Source organism: Medicago sativa, chromosome 3 (assembly GCF_051527215.1).
Source record: "Medicago sativa cultivar Bolivia chromosome 3, Bolivia_mono, whole genome shotgun sequence".
Lineage (NCBI taxonomy): Eukaryota > Viridiplantae > Streptophyta > Magnoliopsida > Fabales > Fabaceae > Medicago > Medicago sativa.
Window position 1 is genome coordinate 70,452,901 of NC_140751.1, and position 25,317 is coordinate 70,478,217.

Here is a 25,317-nt window from a genome sequence, read left to right on the forward strand (position 1 = left end):
AACTAAATTATTAGACTCAAAATTGCTATTTTTTTCCACAAAGCCTATCAAAAATTGAGTGATCCCTACTGTATAACATGTTTGCTTTTACAAAATCTCACAGCATAAATTGCCAATGGCTTGTTAGTAATTAGTAAGTATTCAATTTTATCCAATGCTTATTCATGCTTCTTTTTCATTATTTTTCTTCCCACCTCCTTTTGCATATGGTTCATTATACGACCAAGGTAGCTTATAAACAATGGTTCTTAGTTCTAAGTTCTTTAAGATAATTTAAGATAATAAATATAGAAAATAAAATAAGAGTGAAAAAGTTCAAACTTTTAACTTCAATTTTTGTGAGTACTTTCATGACTTTAGTCCTACACCATTGACAGTTCATAAGTACTTTGAGAACAAAAGTTTGTACCACAAGTCTTATCAAAATCAAATACATCTCAGTCAAGATGTAAATAAATTTAGTCATGTAAAAAGTGAAAGGAATTAATCAAAATGATTAGAAGATACAGGGACTTCAATATTTAATAACTCACAATATTCAATCTTTCCCAGGCAAGGACTGTGTGCATGTCCTATACACGTTGTTTGATGATTTGATCTCAACAAAAAATTCAGGAGAGTGAAGGATGAAGGACGTGCCAGTCCAGTCCTGGCACACTTGATGATTTGTACAGGCTAATAGTGATCCTTTGAGGATTGTTAATGTTAGAGCTAGTGCTTGGGTCAGTGTTTTTGTAGCTTTTGTTGCAAGATATGGCTAAATTCCATTACAATGTACATTTCAGGACAGTTTCAAATGCCCACATCGATAACTATGACTATAATGTTGAGGAACTTTGGTTATAAATTAATCTATTGTGCAGGCTTTCTCTATACTGTTTGTATTTAATAAATGACTTAAACATGAAAAATTAAAAGACTAGCTTCAAATGAATAATATGTGATTAGTTATATTGTGTTTAGTATAGGCATCTGAAGCATAAAACAAAGTAAATATCAAAATGGAACAATACAATGAAATGGTGTGGGAATTAAAATAAACTGAGCATACAATAAAAATAAGTGTGAAAGATTTAATTCATGCAGTTTTATAGGTGAAAGTTAGAGAAAGAGTGAGAGAAAAATCAATAATACAGAAACATTGATCAAATGCATAACATAGTTGCTATAATGTCATTGTACCTTCTTTTCTTTTCCTGTGTTGGCCTCAATTATAGGATTAATGTTACTGAAATTATTTGCAGAAAAATTGTTATCATCACCATATGGCCTAAGATGTTAATTCATGTTTTTATTGTGAGATAAACAGCTTTGAATTCAATGGTTGTTAGGAGCCTGGGAGAGAGGAGGAAGTTTCACTATCAATGAGGTAAAACAAGGAACTTTCGTCCGGACAGTATGATCGGTGAAGGTGGATTTGGTTGTGTATTTAATGGTTGGATCAATGAGCACATACTATCCCCTACTAAACCAGGTACTGGTTTTGTCATTGTCGTCAAGAGGCTTAACCAAGAAAGCAATCAGGGACATAGTGAATGGTTGGTGAGTCTCATTTTAGGCTCAATAATTGATGATTTCATTCATTTCGAAATTGGGAAAATTCAAATTAGTTTCGGAGACTTGGTTTTTTTAGTATTTAACTACAAGTCGAAGTGATATATCGAGACTTCAAAACTTCTAACATCTTGACTGATTTTGTAAGTCGAAGTGATCTTGCTAGCTTGGAGACCTAGAGAGATTATTAATTAGACTTAGTGAATGGTTGGTGAATTTCATTTTAGGCTCAATAATTGAAAATGTAATTTCATTTCAAGTTTGGAAAATATCAATTAGTTCAGGACACCATTTTTTGAATATCCAAACACAAGCTGTAATTTGTAATCCAATGTTTGAATGATAGAAAATCATTGTAGTCACGTCAGAGACGTATGCACAATTGATCGATGTCTATGATCAATCTTGTGTGTTCTTTATTTGTGTTTTTTTTGTATCTGTTTAATTTTTAACCAGGTTCTAACATTAACCTTGTACTTTATAGACCAAAATCAATTACCTTGGACAGCTGCATCATCCTAATCTTGTGAAACTGATTGGTTACTGTTTAGGGAAGTTTGGATAATCATTTGTTTAGAAGTATGTTATAAATTTTCCTCCTTTTATCATTTCCTGGTTAGTATCTTAAACCTTGAAAAACTCATATCGTTTATGGAGCAGGGTTTTCTAACTTTGAACCACTCTTTTGGAAAATCCGAATGAAGATAGCTCTTGATTCTGCGAAGGGTCTTGCATTTCTTCACAATGATGAAGTCGAAGTTATATATCGAGACTTCAAAAATTCTAACATCTTGATTAATAGCTTAGAGACTAGAGAGACTACTAATTAGACTTTTGTAACATTCCTCTTTTTTTTAACAAACAAAACTATAATGAAAAACTCTCAGATTTTGGGATGGCAAAAGATGGAAAGTAACTGGTTAAATCGTAAAGTAACTTCAATAGTATTATTGATTATAAGTTGTTTTTGAAAACAATGATTATATTCAAACACCCCTAAATCTCCAACACTCAAAGTACAACTATTTAAACTATCTCAAGCTAAAAAGGGATATTGATTACTAACTATTGTTGCTCTGAAATTGTATTTGTTACTTACCAGATGCTTTTTTCTATTTATTATTTCATTTATTTATCATAGAAAATAGAAACAGGCATTATTAGAAAATGGGTCTGTTCATATCCGCAATGGTTTAAATAAGTTTGGTGATCTTAGTAGCCTTCTTGGTAAAGCTAATGGTGATCTTATTCCTATCATAGAAAATAGAGGCAAACATTACATTATTAGAGGATTGTTAATGTTGGAGCTGATACTTGTGGCCAAATTCCATTACAATGTTACAATTCAGGACATGGAGGAGAAAATGACCGAGTGAAATGTCCCACATCAATAAATATAAGTAGAATAGAGAGGAACTTTGGTTATATATTAGAAAGCTATTGTATGTTACTTCCAAACTACGGTAGGTATTATTCACGGTCATTAATTGACCTTAATTTTGTAGAGTACCTTTCTACTTTCGATTTAATTTTTAATAAATTGAATTGAAATATCTACTTTTGATTTAATTTTTAATAAATTGAATTGAAAGTAGGAGTTTCTCATACAAAATTAATAAATTATAAATAAATTTTGTTTAAGAAAATAAGATTATATGTTATATCTTTTATTCATTTGGCCAAAACCGCATCATTAGCATCCAATTCAAGAATACCGGCTTTCCGTTGTGAAGGATTCCGGTTGTGAGATGATTTGCGAGTGTTGAGAGCCATTTGGTTTATGATCTTCACAGCTTCAGCTGGACTTTTCAACGCTATAGATCCGCCTGCACTTGCATCTAACATAGTCTTGGACTCACCTTGAAGCCCTTGACGAAAGAGATAGATTTGCATTTGGCTATCATAACCATGCTTCGGACAATTCCTTAGCAAAGACTTGTAACGCTCCCACGCCTCACATAGTGTCTCACTAATACCTTGAGAAAAAGTAGTAATAGATGTCTTAGCTTCAAGATGCCTACCCTCCGGAAAGAACCGTTCTTGAAAAGCTTTCTATAGTTCATTCCAATTCTTCGTCAAAGAAGTCGGTTGATCCAAGTACCACTCCTTAGCTTTCCCGATCAAAGAATGAGGAAACACTTTGGTAAACATGTTCTCTTCCTCATCTTCCTTCATATCAAGTGTCCCGGCGGTAACATAGAAGTTGGTGAGATGTTTATAAGGATCTTCATGATCCATACCGGTGAAAGGGTTTTGAGTTATCAAATGGATTAACCCCGACTTCAACTCAACTTGCTTAGTATTTTGATTTCCAAGACTGGCAAGCCTCCTTGGACTAACCCAACACGGAAGTGCATTCTCATTTTCATTTTCATTAGCCATAACTACAAATGGTTCACTCTTCGGAGATGATGGTGCAGAAGAGTGTGGAGACCCACTAGGAGATACAGTATGAACCGAACCCGAAGGAGAAGGAATAAAGATTGAAGATTCCGGCTGAGCCAGCCTGGCTAACCTCTTAGCTTCCTTTGCTTTGGCTTTAAGTAATCGAGCAGTTTTCTCAATCTCAGGATCAAACTGAAGTTGGTCTTTAGAAACGGTACCTCGCATAAACAAAGTTCACAGAGACTATACCAGGTGGTTAGCATAAAAAGGAAAATAAATGCTATATGTATATGTTATATACAAGGTAGAATTTTGTGCAAAATTGCTTAACATGATAAAATTGTTTCGATACTTATGATAAAATTCCGTTACTCCCCGGCAACGGCACCATTTTGATGTAATATTTTTACATGTCATAAAACTATATACATCTTAGTATAATATAATATAGGATCGTTTCCACAGGGAGTTGCATTAATCATAAGCGTTTTCACAATAATTCACATTAAGGGTTTGGAAATAAATTGTTTGTTTGTAAAACTACTTCTAATCGACAATAAAATAAAACGAGAAGAGATGGAACTATTTCGCTTGCGGTTAAAGATATCAACCAAGCATAACAGCAGCAAACTCTTGATCGATTAACGGATTCTAGCTTTATAACCAATATTATCACAATCATTTCTACAAATATCCTTCGTGTCCAAAGCGATATCGTTATTTCTAAAGTATCGTTTAAACATTCGTGTCCAAATCGTTTAAACGATAATAAAGTCGATCGGATAACTTAATCGACCGTGTCCAGCCTGATTAAATGTCGAAAGCATTAAGTTCTTGATTAAAAGTGATTATCAAAGATTTACAAACTTGTCAAGAGTGATATAACTTAAGATAGATTGTTATTCTAGTTATAGATTCAAGAGTTCGTGTCCAAATCATCTTGAATCTCATTGAAAGCATTAAGAACAAGAATAACAACAATATTGAATCATTAAGCTAGAACCTTATACATTAAAAGATCAAAAGATTACATAATAGCTTGTTTGATTACCTCAAAACTACAAGAGTAGATGATAGCTACACATAGACATGTAAACTATGCAAAGGATGAAGGAAAGATGAAGATTCCATGCCAAGATCCTTGATGTCTCAATGAATCTAGGGTTGAATCTACTCCTAAACCACTTGTTTTGTGTTTCTCTCTTTGAAATAGCTTTAACCTCTCTCTTAGAATGTATAAAAATATCTAATGGAATAGTGTGTGTCTAAAAGAAAGGTAAAAATTCTATTTAAATGGGGTTGAACTCGTGTTGCACGCTTAAGCGTGATACGGACGCTTAAGCGTGATACGGACGCTTAAGCGTCCTGTCCAAAATATCTCCCAGTGACCAATTGAATGCTGCCACGTAAGCTATGAAAATATCTTCTGGCTGTAGCAGATGAGCACGCTTTCGCGTGCTAATGGCGTGCAGAAAGCGTGCAACGGCGGTTTGTCTCTGGAGCTTTCACGCTTAAGCGTGCTGAGGACGCTTGTCCTACTTGAACAATGAACAGCGTGTTGGCAGCGCCTGAAAGCGTGCAAAGAGTTGCTCTCGAGATTTTTCACGCTTTCGCGTGCAGGGGACGCTTAAGCGTCCTACTTCAGATGTTTGAAAAGCGTTCCAAAAGCATGCCAATAGCGTGCAGAAAGCTGCATTCGACATTTTGGACGCTTAAGCGACCGGAGGACGCTTAAGCGTGCTACCTTTGGTTCAAAAGCTTCTTTCTTGTACCTTGCTTGTCATTTCCTGCATAAATTGGGTAGAATTAGGCATTTAAAGCATAAAGGGCATAAATACAACAATTGGTAACTTTTCCTTAGATAACTTGCATAACAAGTCACTAAAATGCTTCTTTTAACACATGAAAACTATTACTTTTAAGCACTTATCACATATATTCATCATCCATATGCTAAAATGTTAGTGACAGAAGTTTTTCTTTTCACATTCCAACATTTCTTTCTCATCAAACTCTATCATTTTGTGAATATGAAAGTGAGTACAAGAGAAAATGCATACGTATGATTAAAAAGTAGTTTTAAATGTAACAATGTTAAGTGCATATTTGGATTAGCAAGTGGATCACTCATTAGCACTTTTCAATACATGTGTGCCCTGCTTTTGTTTGAAATTTATAATGTAGCTTTTGCCTTACTATGATTTTGCATCATGACTCTGTCAAATTCATTGTCAATCCAAACATATACCGTCAATGCAATATCATAAATTTATGTGTAATTTATACAAAAAAGTGTCTTTGTAACGTATGTATACATACGTACACTAAGCCAATGACAAATTTTGATGTAACTTTTACAAAAAGTTTCCATATCTTAAAGTGACTTCAATGGTATTAAGGATGTTAAGTAGTTTTTGAAACAACAATGATATTTGAACATCCTTAAATCTCAAACACTCAAAGTACAACCATTTAAACTATATCACGTGAAAGGGATTTTTTATACTTACTGTTGTTGCTTTGTAACTGGCATTGTCCATTCTCCAACCACAACATCTATGCCAATTGCACTCTTTCTTGCATTCATTGTTGGTTTATGGAGTTTGGTCGGTAGCATTGTGGTGTAGTTAGTAACACAGATTGAATGGTTAAGAGGAGAAGCTTTATGATCTTACTAAATACTAACCTTCTTGGTAAGTGTTGTTAGTATTGGAGCTGGAACTTGGGAGTTGGGGGAGTGTTTCTGTAGCTTTTGTCCCACATCGATAACTATCAGTAAAATAGAGAGGAACTTTGGTTATAAAACTCAAAACTATGAAACAATCTGTCTAAAGTCACATATGAGTATTTTTACTAACGGATCATACGTACATTGACTCTTAATATTGCATGGAGTGTTTATTGAGAAGTTGAAATTAATTTTCAACTTTTCATGTAAACAACTCATGCCATATTAATGAAGATTAAAAATAAATTATTTTTGGTTTTAGAGATTAAAATAATAATTAATATTAATATTTATTTCATTTCAAAAAGTAAACTATAATTAATATTAAAATGTTAACCAATGTTTTTATGATATTTTTTAAGAATCTTTAAATAGTAAATTTAATTAAGAATCTTTAAAGAGTGTCCTTAGGGCATTTTTTAGCCAGACTTTTTAAGTTACTTATTTTTGTTCCTTAAACAATGTCTTAAGGGTCCCTTAAGAGAATTAGAAAACGATAAAGTAATAAATAGTACTCCCTCCGTCCCGGAATAACTGACCCATTTTCTAAAAAAAAGTGTCCCAAAATAACTGACTCATTTCAATTTTCAATACAACTTTCATCATTTCCAATACAATATAACACTAAATAATACTACTTTTATCATTCTCAATACAATATATTCCACTTTTTCCTTTATTTATACATTTTTCTTAATATGTGTGAAAAACAAAATTGTGTCAATTAAATTGGGACGGAGGTAGTATGGGACATAATATGAAAGTAAACATTCACGACACTTTGATATGGTAAAGTGGCATATATTTTTTTTTTAAGCAAACGGAAAATATATTAACAAAAAAGAAAAAAAAAAGTACAGAGTTGGGGGCATAGGACCTGTCCCAGAATCAACCCAAGCGAGAATACATCGTGATACAACATTGAAATGAAACAACCCTAATCAATCCTAACAAAACGAACTCCCCTCACGGGCGCAACCCTGTGAACCCGTGTACGGGCTCGAAACCAAGTCCCCTCACGGGCGCAACCCAGCGAACCCGCGTACGGGCTCGAAACCAAGTTACAAAGAAAATGACGAGAGAGCATCCTTAGGATAAAAAAGGGTTTTAGGTAGGCGAATGGATCGACCGCCAACACGGTAACAAGATCCACGTACCAACAACCCCCTGAACAAAGCAACAGGTATAAAGCTCTTTCGAACAACACTCCGAGAACAATCACAAGGACTGCGACGGACAAAGGCAGCACCGGATTGAGGCGAACTTAATGCATCGAGACCTGCAGATCTCAACAGACCTTGATAAATCAGAGAATCAAGCAAAGAACACCAACAACACCGATTTATCCAGAACGCGGTTGAACCTGGATCCCGAGCCCAAAGCGTTGGCAAGCGAACAACCCTTACGAGTTTACAACCAAACCAAATGCCAAATCTGCAACCACCTTAGCTTTGAACAAACAAACAGCACAACCACAAAAGACGAAAAGGAAAAATACAGAAACAAATACACAAAAAACAAACATAAACACAAGAAAAACAAAACCCATCCTCTGGCGTCGAGGAACAAACGGATCTGGAACGGGACCTCCCAAACACCAACCTAAAGGTCGAGAATCAGCGATCCATAAGAATGAAAGCACAATCCACCATCCAATAAGGAACCAAATCAGACCAACACAAACCTTACTGTAAAACGGCGGCGTAAACGTCGACGAAGGACATATGAGGCCACACAGGAAAGACCGGCCGCCGGGAGGGAAAGGCACAAAAACTCCAACAAGAACTCCAGCGGGAGGGACCACGCCGGAAGCAAGACGACGGTGGTACGACCAAGAGAGGCGTCGCACCACCAGGAGCCCAGCTACATCTTGTGGGAAACTTTGGATTAGAGGGAGAAGAGAAGGAGATCAGAACTGTTACTTTTGGCTAAGGCAGTGGAGATTCTAGAGAGAAGACAGAGAACCTCTCTCTAGAACTTTTGACTATAATGGGCCTCAATCTCTTCGGCATATATAATTTGAAACAAACAAATTTTGTTAAAATGATATAATTTGAAACAAAAGGAGTATTTCTTGTATTTATTTGAATTGGTTTAAAGAGTTTTTATATCATATGCAAATTTACTCATATGAAGAAATTCAAAATAGTAAGTTTGTATTGAAACATGTGCATTTTCTATTAAATATATAATTTTTTAATAAATTAATTGTTGTTTTTCAAGAAAAAATTATTACTTTTAATTGCTTTAACTTGTGCAATATTGCACATATTAGAAAAACCCGAACTTAAATTAGGGTTTTTTTTTTTGAATGGAAAAATATATTATATATATATAAGGGGAAAAATATATTAAATATAATTAGGGTCTTTTAGTACGCCAATGTTTGAATTCACGGCCAGACATGGAAGTCTTAAAACATGGTTTGACCAAAAATTAGTTATGCTTGGCGTCTGGTCCCTTAAATTGTTCCAGTCCCAAAGTCAATTTTTCCAAAAATCTTAGATTTCTAGCTTTGTGATGAAATCAATTTTCTTCACCACAGAAAAATGTATTCACTACATGAGTTCACTTCCCCTCCCCAACTACTATGTGCTGCTAGTCCTTGCTTTAGTAAGGTCTATATTACATCTTATAACAACAGAATGGAAAAAAAAAAAAGAAACACTACAATTTCATTCCTAACCTTTTTTTTCGCTGTTTTTTTGTGAATGTCACCTAACTAAAAAGAACAATGTATACAATTTTGGGGTCGTTCTCCTAGAAATTATGTCAGGCAAACGTGTACTGGATAAAAACCGACCATCTGGAGAGCATGATTTAGTTGCATGGGCCAAGGCGCCAAGCCATTACTCATGAGTAAACGCAAAATTTCTCAAGTCATGGATGCTCGTATAGAGGGCCAATACTCGTCGCGTGAAGCAATTAAAGTAGCTCATGTTGCAATTCGATGTCTGTCGGCAGAACAAAAATATAGACCAAACATTGAGGAGGTGGTGAGATCGTTGGAACAACTTCAGGATTCCAATGACAAAACAAATGGGCATAGCTTAAGCAGCAGTGGTTCAAAACAGCATGGAAAAAGCGTCGATGATTCTTTAAGTGGAGAAGGTACTTCTAAATTCTAATATGAGTTCATCTGCTGCTTCACCTCTCCATAAGTAAAAGAAGAAATTTTTGGACATATGACACATACCTCAGACAGTATACATTATTTTTGGACATATTAGCCAATGGCATATCTAGTTGTTGACTTGCTGTACAGATTTTCATGCTAAAATGTTAGTGACAGAAGTTTTTCTTTTCACATTCCAACTTTTGTTTCTCATCAAACTTTATCATTTTGTGAATATTTGGATTAGTAGTGGATCACTCATTAGCACTTCTAAGACGAAGTTCTCTACTATATATCATGTGTGGTTTAACAAAGTTGTTATATCATTTTGAAAAATAAATACAATCTCACAGCTTAAATTGTCAATGCCTTGTTAATTAGTAATAGTAAGTACTCAATTTTATCCAATGCTTATTCATGCTTCATTCTCCTTATAATTCTTTGGCACATTGACACACAATTGCAACTTATTTTTCTTCCACTTCCTTTTGCATATGGCTCATTATTCGACCAAGGTGGCTTATAATTTAAAAACTATGGTTCTAATTCTAAGTTCTAACTTCTTTAAGAAAATAAATATAGAAAATAAAATAAGAGTGAAAAGTTCAAACTTTACCTTCAATTTTGGTGAGTACCTACCCTTGACAGTTCGTATGTACTTTGAGAACAATGTACCACAAGTGTTATCAAATACATTTCAGAAAAAATGTAAATAAATTTAGTCGTATAAAAAGCGAAAGGAATATAAAAGTGTTATCAAATACATTTCAATATTTAATAACTAAAGAGTTTTGAAAGCTAGAATATCAGAAAACAATGTCTTCCTTGTTTTCTTCTTTCTTGTATGATTTGTGTGTGATGAATGCACAAGGTTTGTACCGAAGATGTTTCAAAGGACCGAGAACATAAAGAACCAAATGGTTGTGTTTTGGGTTGGTAAACTTGTTTTGATCAAGTAGGTTCATGCTGGTTTGCCATGCAAGGAATGTGTACATGCAAATAATTAAGTAGAGTGATCGTGTGATAGAGTCGTATGAAGGATCCTTTGAGGATTGTTAATGTTAGAGCTAGTGATTTGGGGAAGTGCTTTTGTTGCTAAGATATACTTATGGCTAAATTACATTACAATGTACATTTCAGGACATATTCAAATGTCCCACATCCATAACTATGACTAAAATGGTGACAAACTTTTGTTATAAAATAAAAGGCTATTATATTTGCCTCATTACTAGTAACATTTTCGGCTATAAATTATTCAATCAACAATTTAAGTTTTGTATGATTTTGTCTCTTTTGCTAACAGCTTTTGGAAAAGATGAGTCAATTCTATTGATTTACAATTTCAAAATCTTTTGGCTGAAGGATAAATATACAAAATTAATAAAACTATTAAAAAAAATGTTTGTTAAAACTATAATATGTTTATTTTACTCATATTAAGTAAAATAATTACACTTATTTTTCATGAGAACATAAAGTTTTCTTTTTCATGAGAAAAGTTATAACTACACTTTGTCAACGATAAATATTGTGATCATTTTCTTTTAAATTTTTTGAGAGATACACTAACAATTGTTCTTAGGACACTTCTAAAGTAGAATTTTTATCTTGGAAATAATTGTACATTCAGCTTGTATCTAAAGCTATGTTTGCTAAATTATAGATCGTTTGGATTTGGGTTCTGATTCTTCTGAATGATTCAATATGTGTATTTTTTTCTTTTAATAAATTTTGTTGCTTGGTATGGAAGAAAATAAATTAATTCATATCGTAGGCTTTCTCTATACTGTTTGTAAGTATTTTAATAAATGACTTAAACATAAAAAAATTAAAAGACTAGCTTCAAATGAATAATATGTGATTATGTTGTGTTTAGTATAGGCATCTGAAGCATAACAAAAGTAAATATCAAAATTGAACCATATTATATATTGGTTTGGTTGAGGAAACTTTGTTTGCTTAGGTTAGGCAGACTCAACAATGAAATGGTGTGGTAACACCATATTTGAGTGGTCTCAGCACCATAATAGAGTGGTAACAATATCATATTAAAGTGATTTTAGTATTAAAAGAATGGTTTTGGTACCTTATTTGAGGTGTAATTCTCGAACGTTTTTCTACAGTGCAGTAGTTAATCAAACAGTTGTAGCTGAACTTGTTTTATCCTGGAGGCGGCGTGGTTGATAGTCTACCTTGCACAATTTTGGGCAGTGCCACGAAACGTCTTAAAGAGAGCGACCTGGTCGTGACTCAACCTAGTAACAACTTCGGTAGATAATATAATTTGGAAATCCAAATACAAAAGTTTGGAAATCCAAAAACAACAACATATTTTTTTAAAAATTAAATGATATTTATTTTTATGTGAATGTGCCTAAATTTTATGTTCAAAATCTTGTGATCATACATAATTGTGATGATATAGCTGCACCTTCTTTTCTTCTTTGGCCTCAATTATAGGATCAATGTTATTGAAATTATTGGAGAGAAGAGGATGTTTCGAGTGGTTTAAGCAGAAAGACCTCTTCATCATCTAGGACAGAGGGTGAGGAATTGCAATCCAAATATTTTAAGTGTTTTACTATCAATGAGTACAACCATTTAAACTATATCACGTAAAAAGGATTTTTTTTTTTTTATTTCAATTGTCTATTCTCCAATTACCATTTATGCTAATTTAGAGGGAAGCTGGATGTGTCGTTTTTGAAACAACAAAGATATTTGAATATTCTTAAATCTCAAAGTACAACCATTTAAACTATGTCATGTAAAAGGGAATTTTTAGTTTTACTTGTTATTGTTGCTATGTAGCTGCCATTGTCCATTCTCTAACCACCATCTATGCCAATTGCACTCTTTATTGTATTCATTATTGGTTTATGGAGCTTTGTGGGTAGCATTGTGGTGTAGTTAGTAATGCAGATTGAATGGTTTAGAGGAGAAGCTTGATGATCTTACTAACATTCTTGGTAAGTGTTGTTAGTGTTGGAGCTGGTAATTGAAAGTTGGGGGAGTGTTTATGGAGCTTTTGTTGCAATATGCTTATCGCCGATTCCATTACAATCAGGATATGGAGGAGAATGACTAAGGCAAGGCAATTGTCCCACATCGATGACCATCAGTAAAATAGAGAGCAACTTTCGTTATAAAACAAAAAAGCTATGAATTAAACTGTCTAAAATCATGTATGAATTTTTATTGACGGGTCATTCACTTTGGTTCTTAATATTGCAAGGAGTGTCTTTTGAGAAGTTGATTTTATTTTTTCAACTTCTTACCAGACTTCTTTGCAAAATTAATGAAATTATAAATGAATTATTTTTGTTTAAGGAAATATTAATATTTCTTTCAAAAGGAAACTATAATAAACTAACGAAAAAACGGCGGCACTATACTGTCCGTTCTTTCTATTGTGTTAACGTATGTGATTATAATTTGATTAAATTTTTTAAATATTAATGGAAATTATTGATATATGCTTATGTTTATGACCGATTACATTACAATCATGATATAGAGGAGAATTACTAAGGAAATTGTTCCACATCGATAACTATAAGTGAAGTAGAGAGGATCTTTGGTTATAAATGGGATTTGTTTGTTCACATCACGGAGCAGTATTAGCCTTAAAATGCTGCTAATTTTATTTCTCGAAATCTTTTATTCAACTTATTAATATTATTAATTATTAGTTAATTATTTAGTTGAATAAAAGTTTTAGAAAATTAAACTTTAAATAATATTATATTATTTAGAAATGTTAACTTGTCCTAGACGCATAAGTTAAGAACTCAAATGTAAGAGTTTATTTTTAGAAATTGTGTTTATAATGTCTTAAAAGTTTCAAATGCTATATTTTTCAATATAAAACTTATTTTTTATTTTTAGTTTAAGCTCTTTAATTTGTGCCTTAATGGTTAAGAGCACAAAGACACATTTCAATATAAATGTCCAAAAGTGTTATCAAATACATATCAGACAAAATGTAAATAAATTTAGTCCTATAAAAACTGAAAGGAATTAATCAAAAAGATTAGAAGATACAGGGACTTCAATATTTAATAGTAACTCACAGTATTCATTTGTGGACATTTTAAAAAGTGAAATGTTTGTGTTTTGGATCGTACATGTCCTATACACTGAAGTTTGATGATTTGATCTTAACAAATAATTCAACAGAGTGATCGTGTGATAGAATTTGTTCATGCTAATAGTGATCCTTTGAGGATTGTTAATGTTGGAGCTAGTGCTTGGTAAAGTGTTTTTGGAGCTTATGTTGCAAGATATACTTATGGCCAAATTCCATTACAATGCACATTTCAGGACATATTCAAATGTCCCATATCGATAACTATGACTAAAATGGTGACGAACTTTGGTTATAAAATAAAAGGCTATTTTTGCTGCCTTAGTAACATTTTCGGCTATAAAGTTGGCAAACAATCTAAGTTTTGTATGATTTTTTCTTTATGGCCATCACATGGTTAGAAGATGAATATACAAAATTAATAAAACTATAAAAAGATTTGCTTTCGTTTATTTTACACATATTAAGAAAACGTATATAAGTAAAAAAAGCGAGAAAAATGGTAATAATAGGGATAAATCTGTTTGGGGTGGATTTTTTTTCAATTTTACCCTTCAATTAAACTATTTTATCATTTTTATAATATTATTTTTTTTTTGACAAAATCATTTTTATAATATTATTGAATTAGCTCTATGATGATGGGTTGCTGTTTTAGTGCAAACGTCAAAGCTGAGAGTCCTACACGTAATGGTATATATCATTCTGATTCGATTTTTTTCCATTTCAATTTTTAACTTTGTTAATTACTTGTTCAGCTTGTATCTAACGCCGTGTTTGCTAAATTAGAGATTGTTTGGATTTGGGTTTTGATTCTTCTGAATGATTCAATATGTGTATTTTTTATAATAAATTTTGTTGCTTGGTATGGAAGAAAATAAATTAATCTATAGTGTAGGCTTTCTCTATACTGTGTGTATTTAATAAATGACTTAAACGTGAAAAATTAAAAGACTAGCTTCAAATGAATAATATGTGATTATTTATGTTGTGCTTAGTATAGGCATCTGAATAATATGTGATTATTTATGTGATTATTTATGCTGTGTTTAGTATAGACAGCTTAAATTGCCAATGCCTTCTTAATTAGTAATAGTAAGTGCTATATATTGGTTTGGTTGAGGAAAATTTGTTTAGAAATTCTGAGGGGTAATTAGAAATCCCCTCTTGTTACTAGGAGTTGTAGAATTGAGGATATTCACACTGTCTTTCATTCAATCATACGTTAAATGTGTAAGGCAGACTCAACAATGAAATGGTGTGGGAATTAAAATGTGTTAAAATAAACTGAGCATAGAATAAAAATAAATTTGAAAGGATTTAATTCATCCAGTTTGGGAACTCGGTAATCGTGATCTCATAACAGTTGGTTTTATAGGTGAAAGATCAATAATACAGATAAATTTCTACAAGAGAATGTAACAAGTTTTCCTTTTAATGAACTTCTGAGATCCAAGTATTACATGGTTGTAATGATGTTCCTTATTTTCTTCTACTGGTTTTGTTACTGCTGTCAAGAGGCTTAACCAAGAAAGCACTCAGGGACATAGTGAATGGTTGGTGAGAGGCAGGGTTGATGTTGCGAAAATATCAAATTAGTTTAGGACACATTTTTTTTTTAGTATTTAAACACAAGTTGTAATCTGTAACTTTAAGCTTGAATAATAGAAAACGACTGCAGCCACTATGCAGTTGGAGACGTAGGCACAATTGACTCCGTGATCAAATCTTGTGCATTCTTTGTTTGCATTTTTCGAGTATGTTTTCTTTTGAGCCAGGGTTGTTGCCCGAACATTAACCTTGTATTTCAGACAGAAATCAATTACCTTGGACAGCTGCATCATCCAAATCTAGTGAAACTGACTGGTTACTGCTTAGAGGATGACTACTGGATTTTGGTATACGAATTTGTGACCAAAGGAAGTTTGGATAATCATTTGTTTAGAAGTATGTTATTAACTTTCCTCCTTCAATTAGTCTTTTTTCATTTACTAGTTAGTTTATTAAATCCCTCAAAATCTCATCTCTACCTTATGTTTATGGATCAGGAGCTTGTTACTTTCAGCCACACTCTCGTGGAAAATCCGAATGAAGATAGCTCTTGATTCTGCTAAGGGTCTTGCATTTCTTCACAGTGATGAAGTCGAAGTGATATATCGAGACTTCGAAACTTCTAACATCTTGATTGATTCTGTAAGTGAATTACGTTAATCTTACTAGGATTACTAATTAGAATTGCTTTGTAACATTCTTTTTTGTTAACAAACAGAACTATAATGCAAAATACTCAGGTTTTGGGATGGCAAAAGATCCAGAAGGTGGTAAGAGTCATGTCTCTACAAGGATAATGGGCACACCAAGCTATGCAGCTCCCGAGTATTTAGCCACAGGTATATTAATATTTATTCGAGCCAGTATCAGCAAATTATTTTTGCATTAATACTAATATATTTCTTCATATGATAGTGGATGAGAAATTTGAAAGTTATATATGTCCTGAACAATTATGACCAATATATTATTTGCCTATCAGATGCTGTCTACATTTTAACTCAAGTTCAATAAGCAACTTTACAATGACAGAAACCTCAGTCCTAAAATGTGGTTTCATAGCCAGACACCTCAGTCCTAAAATGTGGTTTGACCACAAACTAGTTATGTTTGGCTTCTGGTCCTGAAATTGATCCAGTCCCAAAGTCATTCTTGCCCAAAAGCTTAGAAAACTAGCTTTGTGATGAAATAATATCAATTCTCAAATTTATTAAAAATGGCAAATACATATACACACTCAAAAGCAATGTTCATTTAAACTATTCAAATGAAAATCAATAAAAATCACTTTTTTGTGATTTTATACAAACATAAATCACGTTACATTCAACTCACTTTTTGACCAAAATCAATTCCTTCAAAATCGGCGGGTTTCTTAACCATAGAACCATGCATACACTACATTAGTTACACTTCCCCTTCCCAACTACTACGTGCTGCTACTCCTCGCTATAGTAAGGTCTATAGTCAATAGTGATTGTTGCATCTTACAACAACATAATGAAAAAAATAAAATACAATTTCATTCCTAACCTTTTTTTTCCCATTGTCTTTTATGTCAAGGCCACCTAACCAAAAAGAGCGATGTATACAGTTTTGGGGTTGTTCTCTGATAGACTTTTAGCAAGTGTACTAAAAATGCATCGAAGTAGTAAAAATATCGATCCCACGAGGACTGTGTTAATCTCAATTCAGCAATAAGGTTAATATTTATGATGTGTAAAATGTTTTGTTTGCCACTAGGCAATAGATTTGATTTGCATAAAAAGTAAATAAACAGAAAATAAAGATTTGGTTAGAAAACAAGAGAGAGATGAGATCAGATCCGTCGAATCCTCTAAGTTCCCCTAATTGGTCTACTGCACCTATTTGTTATGAATCCTCTTCTAATTTACGATGATTAACAAAATAGCCCTAATCAATCCCTTGAGTTAGGACCCTCTTCTTAAACTACAGCCCCTAATTCCTTAGGTGGTCTAATAATTCTTGAAGGTTTTACCGAACGTTAACCTATTATCACTAACAAACGATTATCTATTCCTAGACTAACCCTGTTTATTAGAACAATTCAATTAGGTCTAAGTCGAAAGCCATGGTCAGTGGTCATTCGTTCTCACAAAATCAAGTTATATGTGATCAAGATATAAAAAGCATTAAGAACAATTGAATTGAATAAACTAGAATTGAATTCATAAACAAAATAGAGTTTCACAGCAACATGTGTCAATTAGGGTTACAAAGATTCATCTCGGATCTAATCTCTAAGAGATTTAGCTACTCATAATCGAGTTTACAAATAGCATAATCAATGAAATAATTAAAACATACATGAATTGGTAAAAGGTTGAAGAAATCGCCCTTCTAGCCGTCTCCGATGTCTCAAAATCGCACTTTGCTCTCCAAAATCGTCACCCCTTTGTTTGAGACTGACTTCAGCTTAAATAGGCAAGTTCTGATCGCCCAAAATCGTACCATGATTAGAGAAATCATACCACGATTGCATCTCTGAACCCTAATTTCCTTAAAAGCCCTTCTTGAAATCGTATCACGATTATATGGATCGTATTACGATCCAGCTCCTTCAAAAACATGCTTTCTGACTTCAAGAAATCGCATTGCGATTGGAAAATCGCAGTACGATTGGCTGATTCCAGTTCTTCCAAATTTGTTGCTTTTCTTGCTCTTCTTGCTACTTAAACTTGCTTGTGAACTCAAAAATATCATGAAAATGACTCTAAAATAGTGCATGACTGACTGTCATCACAACCCCAAACTTAAACCATTCCTTGTCCTCAAGGAATCTACTTGCAATATTGACAATCGACAGTAAAATAACAATTACCTGATCAAGCGATAGTACCCAAAAGTTCAACACCTTACTAGCTAAAAATGAGCTAGTTTGACTTGTTAGCAACCACCAATTCACAACTCCACGCAACAATATGAAAAGGGTTCACACACAGTCGACATGCAATCTACATATTACCATACGCTTGAAAAGTTTCGAAACGTCAATCAAAATCAATGTCAATGCACACTTTGAGGTCTTTAAGGGTTATAACAGGGCTTAGGTGAAGGTAGGCTAATATGTGGATAAGTAGGCTACACAAAATTTGAGTTAGGCATTCCTACGGAAGTTAAAGCACAAAATTCAATCCTTCATTCATTCACCTTATGAAACAATAATCAATGTAAAGGTACTAGAGAATAATTTTAACAGTTGGGACAATCGAGTTTGAAGTTACTCGGATTTTCAATGTTTTGTCCCTTTCTTTTCATCATTCAATTTCATTCTTTTTTTTTTTGATACACCATTTTTGTGTGTATTTTTCATTGATAAAGTTCATTCTTCATTCTTTGTTCTCTTATTCTCTAGTACCCCCACCCCAAACTTAATTGGTTGCAAATTCCAATAGCAACCCCAAACTTAATCTTTAGCAACATTCTACAATGCCTTAACTCAGAAAAAACAATGAGGGACAAGTCCTAAAAGTCTCTAAGCTTGTAATGTAGTTTGTCACCGAACAAAAAGTTCTAATCCTACCGGCTCAAATTGGCTAAGAAAAGGATAATATATAACAATTAAAATCAGGGTAGGCTTCAAAAGGCTCACAGGACAAAGCACTTTTGCCTCAGTGTGCTAATGACAAAGATCAATCAACAGTAGAGAAAAATCGGAAGTTCTAGAAATGTAAATGCATGGAACACTCTATATAAGTAAATTGGAAAAATAAAATTTGGCCATGAATCCTTACAGTTTAGATTTCTGGGAGTTGTGACTACCTATCTTGAACTGCCGTACACTTCGCCTTTGAAATACCAAGTCATTCCTCCTTTTGAACTTTTGGAATACCACTTGAACAAATATTTGTTACTAAACTGGAAAAAGTCAACAAACAAGCAAATTCATCAATAATAAACAAGTTCAAGAACAATTACATCAATGGGGGGTATAACCGAGTTAAACCAAAATGAAAATTAACGACAAAATTGTTTGACTCAACAGTAGAAATAAAATATTGAAAATAAAGACATAATAAAAAGGATGGGTTGCCTCCCACCAAGCGCTTTCTTTTACGTCATTGAGCTTGACGCTTCAACCAATGTTAGGGTGGCAAATAGGTCAGAAAGAACACATCATCCTTCTTCTTCTTCCTCTTGTTTGGTAGGAATTCCATGAATTTGTAACAAAGAAGTAGATGCTCCCATGCGCTCACAGTTAAACCTTTGGAATTTAAGCTTTCCCACCTTAGAGAAGGACAAGCAACCATCTGCACACGAGTGATTTCCTTAACCCCTGTTTGTTCAGATTTCGGGAAAATGTCAACACTCCTCACTTTTGGATTTTCTTCCACCACAACCTTGTGACACTCAATCTCCATCTGAACCAGCTTCCTCTGAGACTCATGTGCTTTCTCAACAAGATCACCACACTGAACAACAAACTTTTCAAATAAAACTTGATTTGACACCAAGAAATCATCTAAAATATTCTGAAGTTGAGTATTGTAATCGATGTTGATCACCTCTTTCTTCCCTTCACCATCACTACCTGGTTGATTCGCCTCATAATGACCACAACTCGAGATTTTGTTGTCCAAAATTTTGATCTTAAAAGATAACATATATTTTTCATACTGCAACTTAGCAATCTCTTCTGTGTCATAGAGGAGTACCCTGTCTATCATAGCTGCAAAACTTGGATAAACATTTCAGTAGCACAGTACAGTGAGAAGAAAACAAAGAGCATAATATTTTTTTTTATAAATATATATACAAAAATATAAATGACAGAAATCCTAAATAAAAACGAAATTGCCAAATTGAAATGACTCAACAGTCCCCGGCAACGGCGCCAAAAACTTGATAGACTTTTAGCAAGTGTACTAAAAATGCATCGAAGTAGTAAAAATATCGATCCCACGAGGACTGTGTTAATCTCAATTCAGCAATAAGGTTAATATTTATGATGTGTAAAATGTTTTGTTTGCCACTAGGCAATAGATTTGATTTGTATAAAAAGTAAATAAACAGAAAATAAAGATTTGGTTAGAAAATAAGAGAGAGATGAGATCAGATCCGTCGAATCCTCTAAGTTCCCCTAATTGGTCTACTGCACCTATTTGTTATGAATCCTCTTCTAATTTACGATGATTAACAAAATAGTCCTAATCAATCCCTTGAGTTAGGACCCTCTTCTTAAACTGCAGCCCCTAATTCCTTAGGTGGTCTAATAATTCTTGAAGGTTTTACCGAACGTTAACCTATTATCACTAACAAACGATTATCTATTCCTAGACTAACCCTGTTTATTAGAACAATTCAATTAGGTCTAAGTCGAAAGCCATGGTCAGTGGTCATTCGTTCTCACAAAATCAAGTTATATGTGATCAAGATATAAAAAGCATTAAGAACAATTGAATTGAATAAACTAGAATTGAATTCATAAACAAAATAGAGTTTCACAGCAACATGTGTCAATTAGGGTTACAAAGATTCATCTCGGATCTAATCTCTAAGAGATTTAGCTACTCATAATCGAGTTTACAAATAGCATAATCAATGAAATAATTAAAACATACATGAATTGGTAAAAGGTTGAAGAAATCGCCCTTCTAGCCGTCTCCGATGTCTCAAAATCGCACTTTGCTCTCCAAAATCGTCACCCCTTTGTTTGAGACTGACTTCAGCTTAAATAGGCAAGTTCTGATCGCCCAAAATCGTACCACGATTAGAGAAATCATACCACGATTGCATCTCTGAACCCTAATTTCCTTAAAAGCCCTTCTTGAAATCGTATCACGATTTTATGGATCGTATTACGATCCAGCTCCTTCAAAAACATGCTTTCTGACTTCAAGAAATCGCATTGCGATTGGAAAATCGCAGTACGATTGGCTGATTCCAGTTCTTCCAAATTTGTTGCTTTTCTTGCTCTTCTTGCTACTTAAACTTGCTTGTGAACTCAAAAATATCATGAAAAAGACTCTAAAAATAGTGCATGACTGACTGTCGTCATTCTCCTAGAAATTATGTCACGCAAACGTGTACTCGATAAAAACCGACCATCTGGAGAGCATGATTTAGTTGCATGGGCCAAGCCATTACTCATGAGCAAATGCAAGATCTCTCAAGTCATGGATGCTCGTATTGAAAGCCAATACTCGTCGCGTGAAGCAATTAAAGTAGCTCATGTTGCAATTCGATGTCTGTCGGCAGAACAAAAATATAGACCAACCATTGAAGAGGTGGTGAGATCGTTGGAACAACTTCAGGATTCCAATGACAAAGCAAATGGTCATAGCTCAAGCAGCAGTGGTTCAAAACAACATGGAAAAAGCGTCGATGAATCTTTAAGCGGAGAAGGTAATTCTAATATGAGTTCATCTGCTGCTTCACCTCTCCATCAGTAGAAGAAGAAATTTTTGGACATATGACACATACTTCAGACAGTATACATTATTTTTAAAATATATATATATATATATATACACACACACACACACACAGAGATAGGGTGTCTTCTATATTCGTCATCCGTATTATCCATTGGCATGTCTAGTTGTTGACTTTTCACATTCCAACATTTCTTTCTCATTAAACTCTATCATATTGTGAATATGAAAGTGAGTGCTAGAGAAAATGCATACGTACGGATGGTGAGAAAATGCACTTCTTAATGCTTTTGTTTGAAATTTATAATGTAGCTTTTGCCTTACTATGATTTTGCATCATGACTCAAGCAAATCCTTTGTCAATCCTAACTTACACCGTAAATGCAACATCATAAATTTCTGTGTGATTTATACAAAAATGTGTCTTTGTAACGTATGTATACGTACTTGCACTAAACCAATCACAAATTTTCTTTTAACTTTTACAAAGAGTTTCCATATCTTAAAAGTGACTTCAATAGTATTATGGATGTGTCGTTTTTGAAACAACAATGATATTTGAACATCCTTAAACCTCCAACACTCGAAGCTAGTATTATGGATGTGTCATTGACCATTCTCCAACAACCATCTATGCCAATTGCACTCTTTCTTGTATTCATTATTGGTTTTTGGAGCTTGAAGCTTGATGGTCTTAGTAACCTTCTTGGTAAGGCTTATGATGATCCTTTAAGTAATGTTGCCAAAATGCTTATGGCTGATTCCATAACAATCAGGATATGGAGGAGAATTACTAAGCCAATTGTCCCACATCGATAACTGTAAATGGAGTAGACCGGAACTTTAGTTATAAAATAAAAGGCAATGGGATTTGTTGTTCACATCTTGGAAAAATATATCAGCTTCAAGGAAGCTGTTAGTTATATTTAAATTTAAATTTTATTGAACTAATTAATGATATTAATTAGTTGAGTAGGGTTTAGGGTTAAATAAAACTTTAAATAATATTATATTATTATCATTTTATTTTATAAATGTGTTTTTCATGTTTGTTAGCTTTTTTTATTTGACTAACATGTGAAGTTATAGTTTTTTTTCTTCCCTTCTAGGTTTCTACAACCATATATTTTTAAACTCAATTAAACATGACAAAATTGGTCAATTATCTATTTTTGGTCATTAAAAGTATACAAATGTTTCAATTTCTAGTTTTTTTTTTTTTTTAGAAATGATATTTGAGCATCCATTTAATGACAACTTTTGCAACAACTTTCTCTCTCATACTCACATTACTTTTCACTTTATCTCTCTATTGTTATGGTTTCCGTGCCAATACCACTTTTTTCTTTGTAAAATATGGTTGTCAAATAAATTGTCACCAAATTGGTTGTTCAAATAACACTCCTCTTTTTTTTTATCAGATTAACAAATTGGATGAATTGGAATGATTGTATGAATTCATTTGTTGTAGGTAAAGTATCACTTATATATTAAATGTAACTTTAGATTTTGATTTCTCTTGTGTTTGTATTTTATACATTCTTATACATTTTTTACTAATAATGTAAAATAAGTTTTGTATATGTGTTCGGATATAGCAATTATTATACATATATACACAACAATATTTTATGTACCCAACCTATCAAAATGTTTTCCCTTCACCTCTCATTATGACCCTAGTTAATAGTATTGAACATCATCTTAGACACACATCACACAATCAATGGCGGAGCCCTTCATGGGCTGGGGTAGGCCACGGCCCACCCGGGAAAATTAAAAAATCAACGATTATAGGTCTATTTTGCGAGATTTTATACAATTTTTTGTCGGTTTTAGGTTTCGATTGATCCAAATTCCCGCAAAGTAGTGTAGGGGTCCACCCGAAAATTTAAATAATTCAACTATATATCTATTTTGCAAGATTTTATACAATTTTATGTCGATTTTAGGTTTTGGTTGATCCAAATTTCTGCAAAGTGGTGTAGTAGCCCACCCGAAAAATTTAAATAATTCAATTATAGGTCTATTTTGCGAGACTTTAAATAATTTTTCAACGGTTAATTTTAGTGGCCCACCCGAACTTTTTTTCCTGGCTCCGCCACTGCACACAATGGCCCACCCATTGAAGGTATATGATATGTTTGGTAAGGCTAGGAAGTTAACTTATAGCTTATAAGCTCGACTGATAGTTGATCTTAGTTGATCTTAACAAATATGTTTGACCCTAGTTGATCTTAACAAATAATTCAGCAGAGTGATCGTGTGATAGAATTTGTTCATGCTCCGGGGAGTGTTTTTGGAGCTTTAATTTTGTTGCAAGATATACTTATGGCCAAATTCAATTACAATGTACATTTCAGGACAGATTCAAATGTCCCACATCGATAACTATGACTATAATGTTGAGGAACTTCGGTTATAAAATAAAAAGGCTATTCTCATGCTCACAAACATTTTCGGCAAAAAATACAAGTTTGTATGATTTTTCTTTGTGACAGGTTGATTTGATAAAGTTGAGTCATTTTTATTGACTTACAATTTCAAATCTCCTTGTTGGAAGATGAATATACAAAATTAATAAAACTATACAAAAAATTACTTTTGTTGGAAGATGAATATATTAAGAAAAAGTATATTGGTAAAAAAAAGAGAAAAATGGTTATAAAAGGGATACATCAGTTTGGGCTGGATTTTTTTTTTCATTTTTACCCTTCAATCAAACTATTTCATCCTTTATATAATATTATTGAATTAGCATATATAATGGTATATATCATTCTTATTCTATTTTTTTTTTTCCATTCTTTCTTTAACTTTCTTAGTTAAAGATATTAGATGTTTTGAAGTCTCGATATATATCACTTACAGAGAAACATTAATATCTTGATTGATTCTTATTCTTGTTCGCATTACGGAGAAGCATCAACTTTTTTAATGTTTCTAGATTTATTCTCAAAGACTTTTCACCTGCTTAATTAATAATATTAATTACTCAGGTGGAAATTTTTTGAAATAAAACTATAAATATTAGTATTAATTAGGTGGAAATTTTTTGTGAAATAAAACACAATTATTTTATAAATGTTTTTTTCTTGTTTGTTAGCATTGTTTTATTTGACTAACATCTGAAATTATGAGTAATGATATTTTGACATCCATTTGATGACAACTTTGTTGACAATCTTGTTTTTCTCACTTCTTATTGGTTAAAAACAATGGAGAGAAAAAGGAAGAGAGAGGATAACAACATCATGTGAGTATGAGAGAGAAAGTTGTCCAAAAGATGTCAAAAAGTGGTTGTCAAAATATCATTTCTCGAAATTATAGTTTCCTTTTTTTTTTTTTTTCCTACAGCCATTTATCTTTTAACATTAAAAAAGTGCAATACTTCAGTTTTTAATGCATTAAATACAGAAGTTTTATAAAAACTTACTCTTTCCGTTCCTTTCCTTTTTAATTGACACTTTTGCAAAATTCTTTTTGTTTCTAATTAATT

General features: G+C 33.0%; 1 protein-coding gene across 1 annotated transcript; it reads left to right on the top strand.

Annotated features, from left to right (window-relative positions):
- Positions 1-115: 115 nt before the first annotated feature.
- On the top strand, positions 116-21,897 carry LOC146939719 (receptor-like cytoplasmic kinase 176). The gene is made up of 7 exons (XM_085749813.1): positions 116-122; positions 1,370-1,542; positions 15,684-15,823; positions 15,924-16,065; positions 16,142-16,262; positions 16,987-17,028; positions 21,442-21,897. The coding sequence occupies exons 1-7, from the start codon at positions 116-118 to the stop codon at positions 21,834-21,836; spliced, it is 1,020 nt and encodes a 339-aa protein (XP_085605939.1). The 3' UTR covers positions 21,837-21,897.
- The last annotated feature ends 3,420 nt before the right edge of the window (positions 21,898-25,317 follow it).

Bases quoted from the DNA above. Each gene is read 5' to 3' on its own strand.
- LOC146939719 (XM_085749813.1), top strand. The intron at 1,543-15,683 runs GTGAGTCTCATT...CTTGTATTTCAG, and splicing joins AGGGACATAGTGAATGGTTG to ACAGAAATCAATTACCTTGG. The intron at 16,263-16,986 runs GTATATTAATAT...TTTTATGTCAAG, and splicing joins TCCCGAGTATTTAGCCACAG to GCCACCTAACCAAAAAGAGC.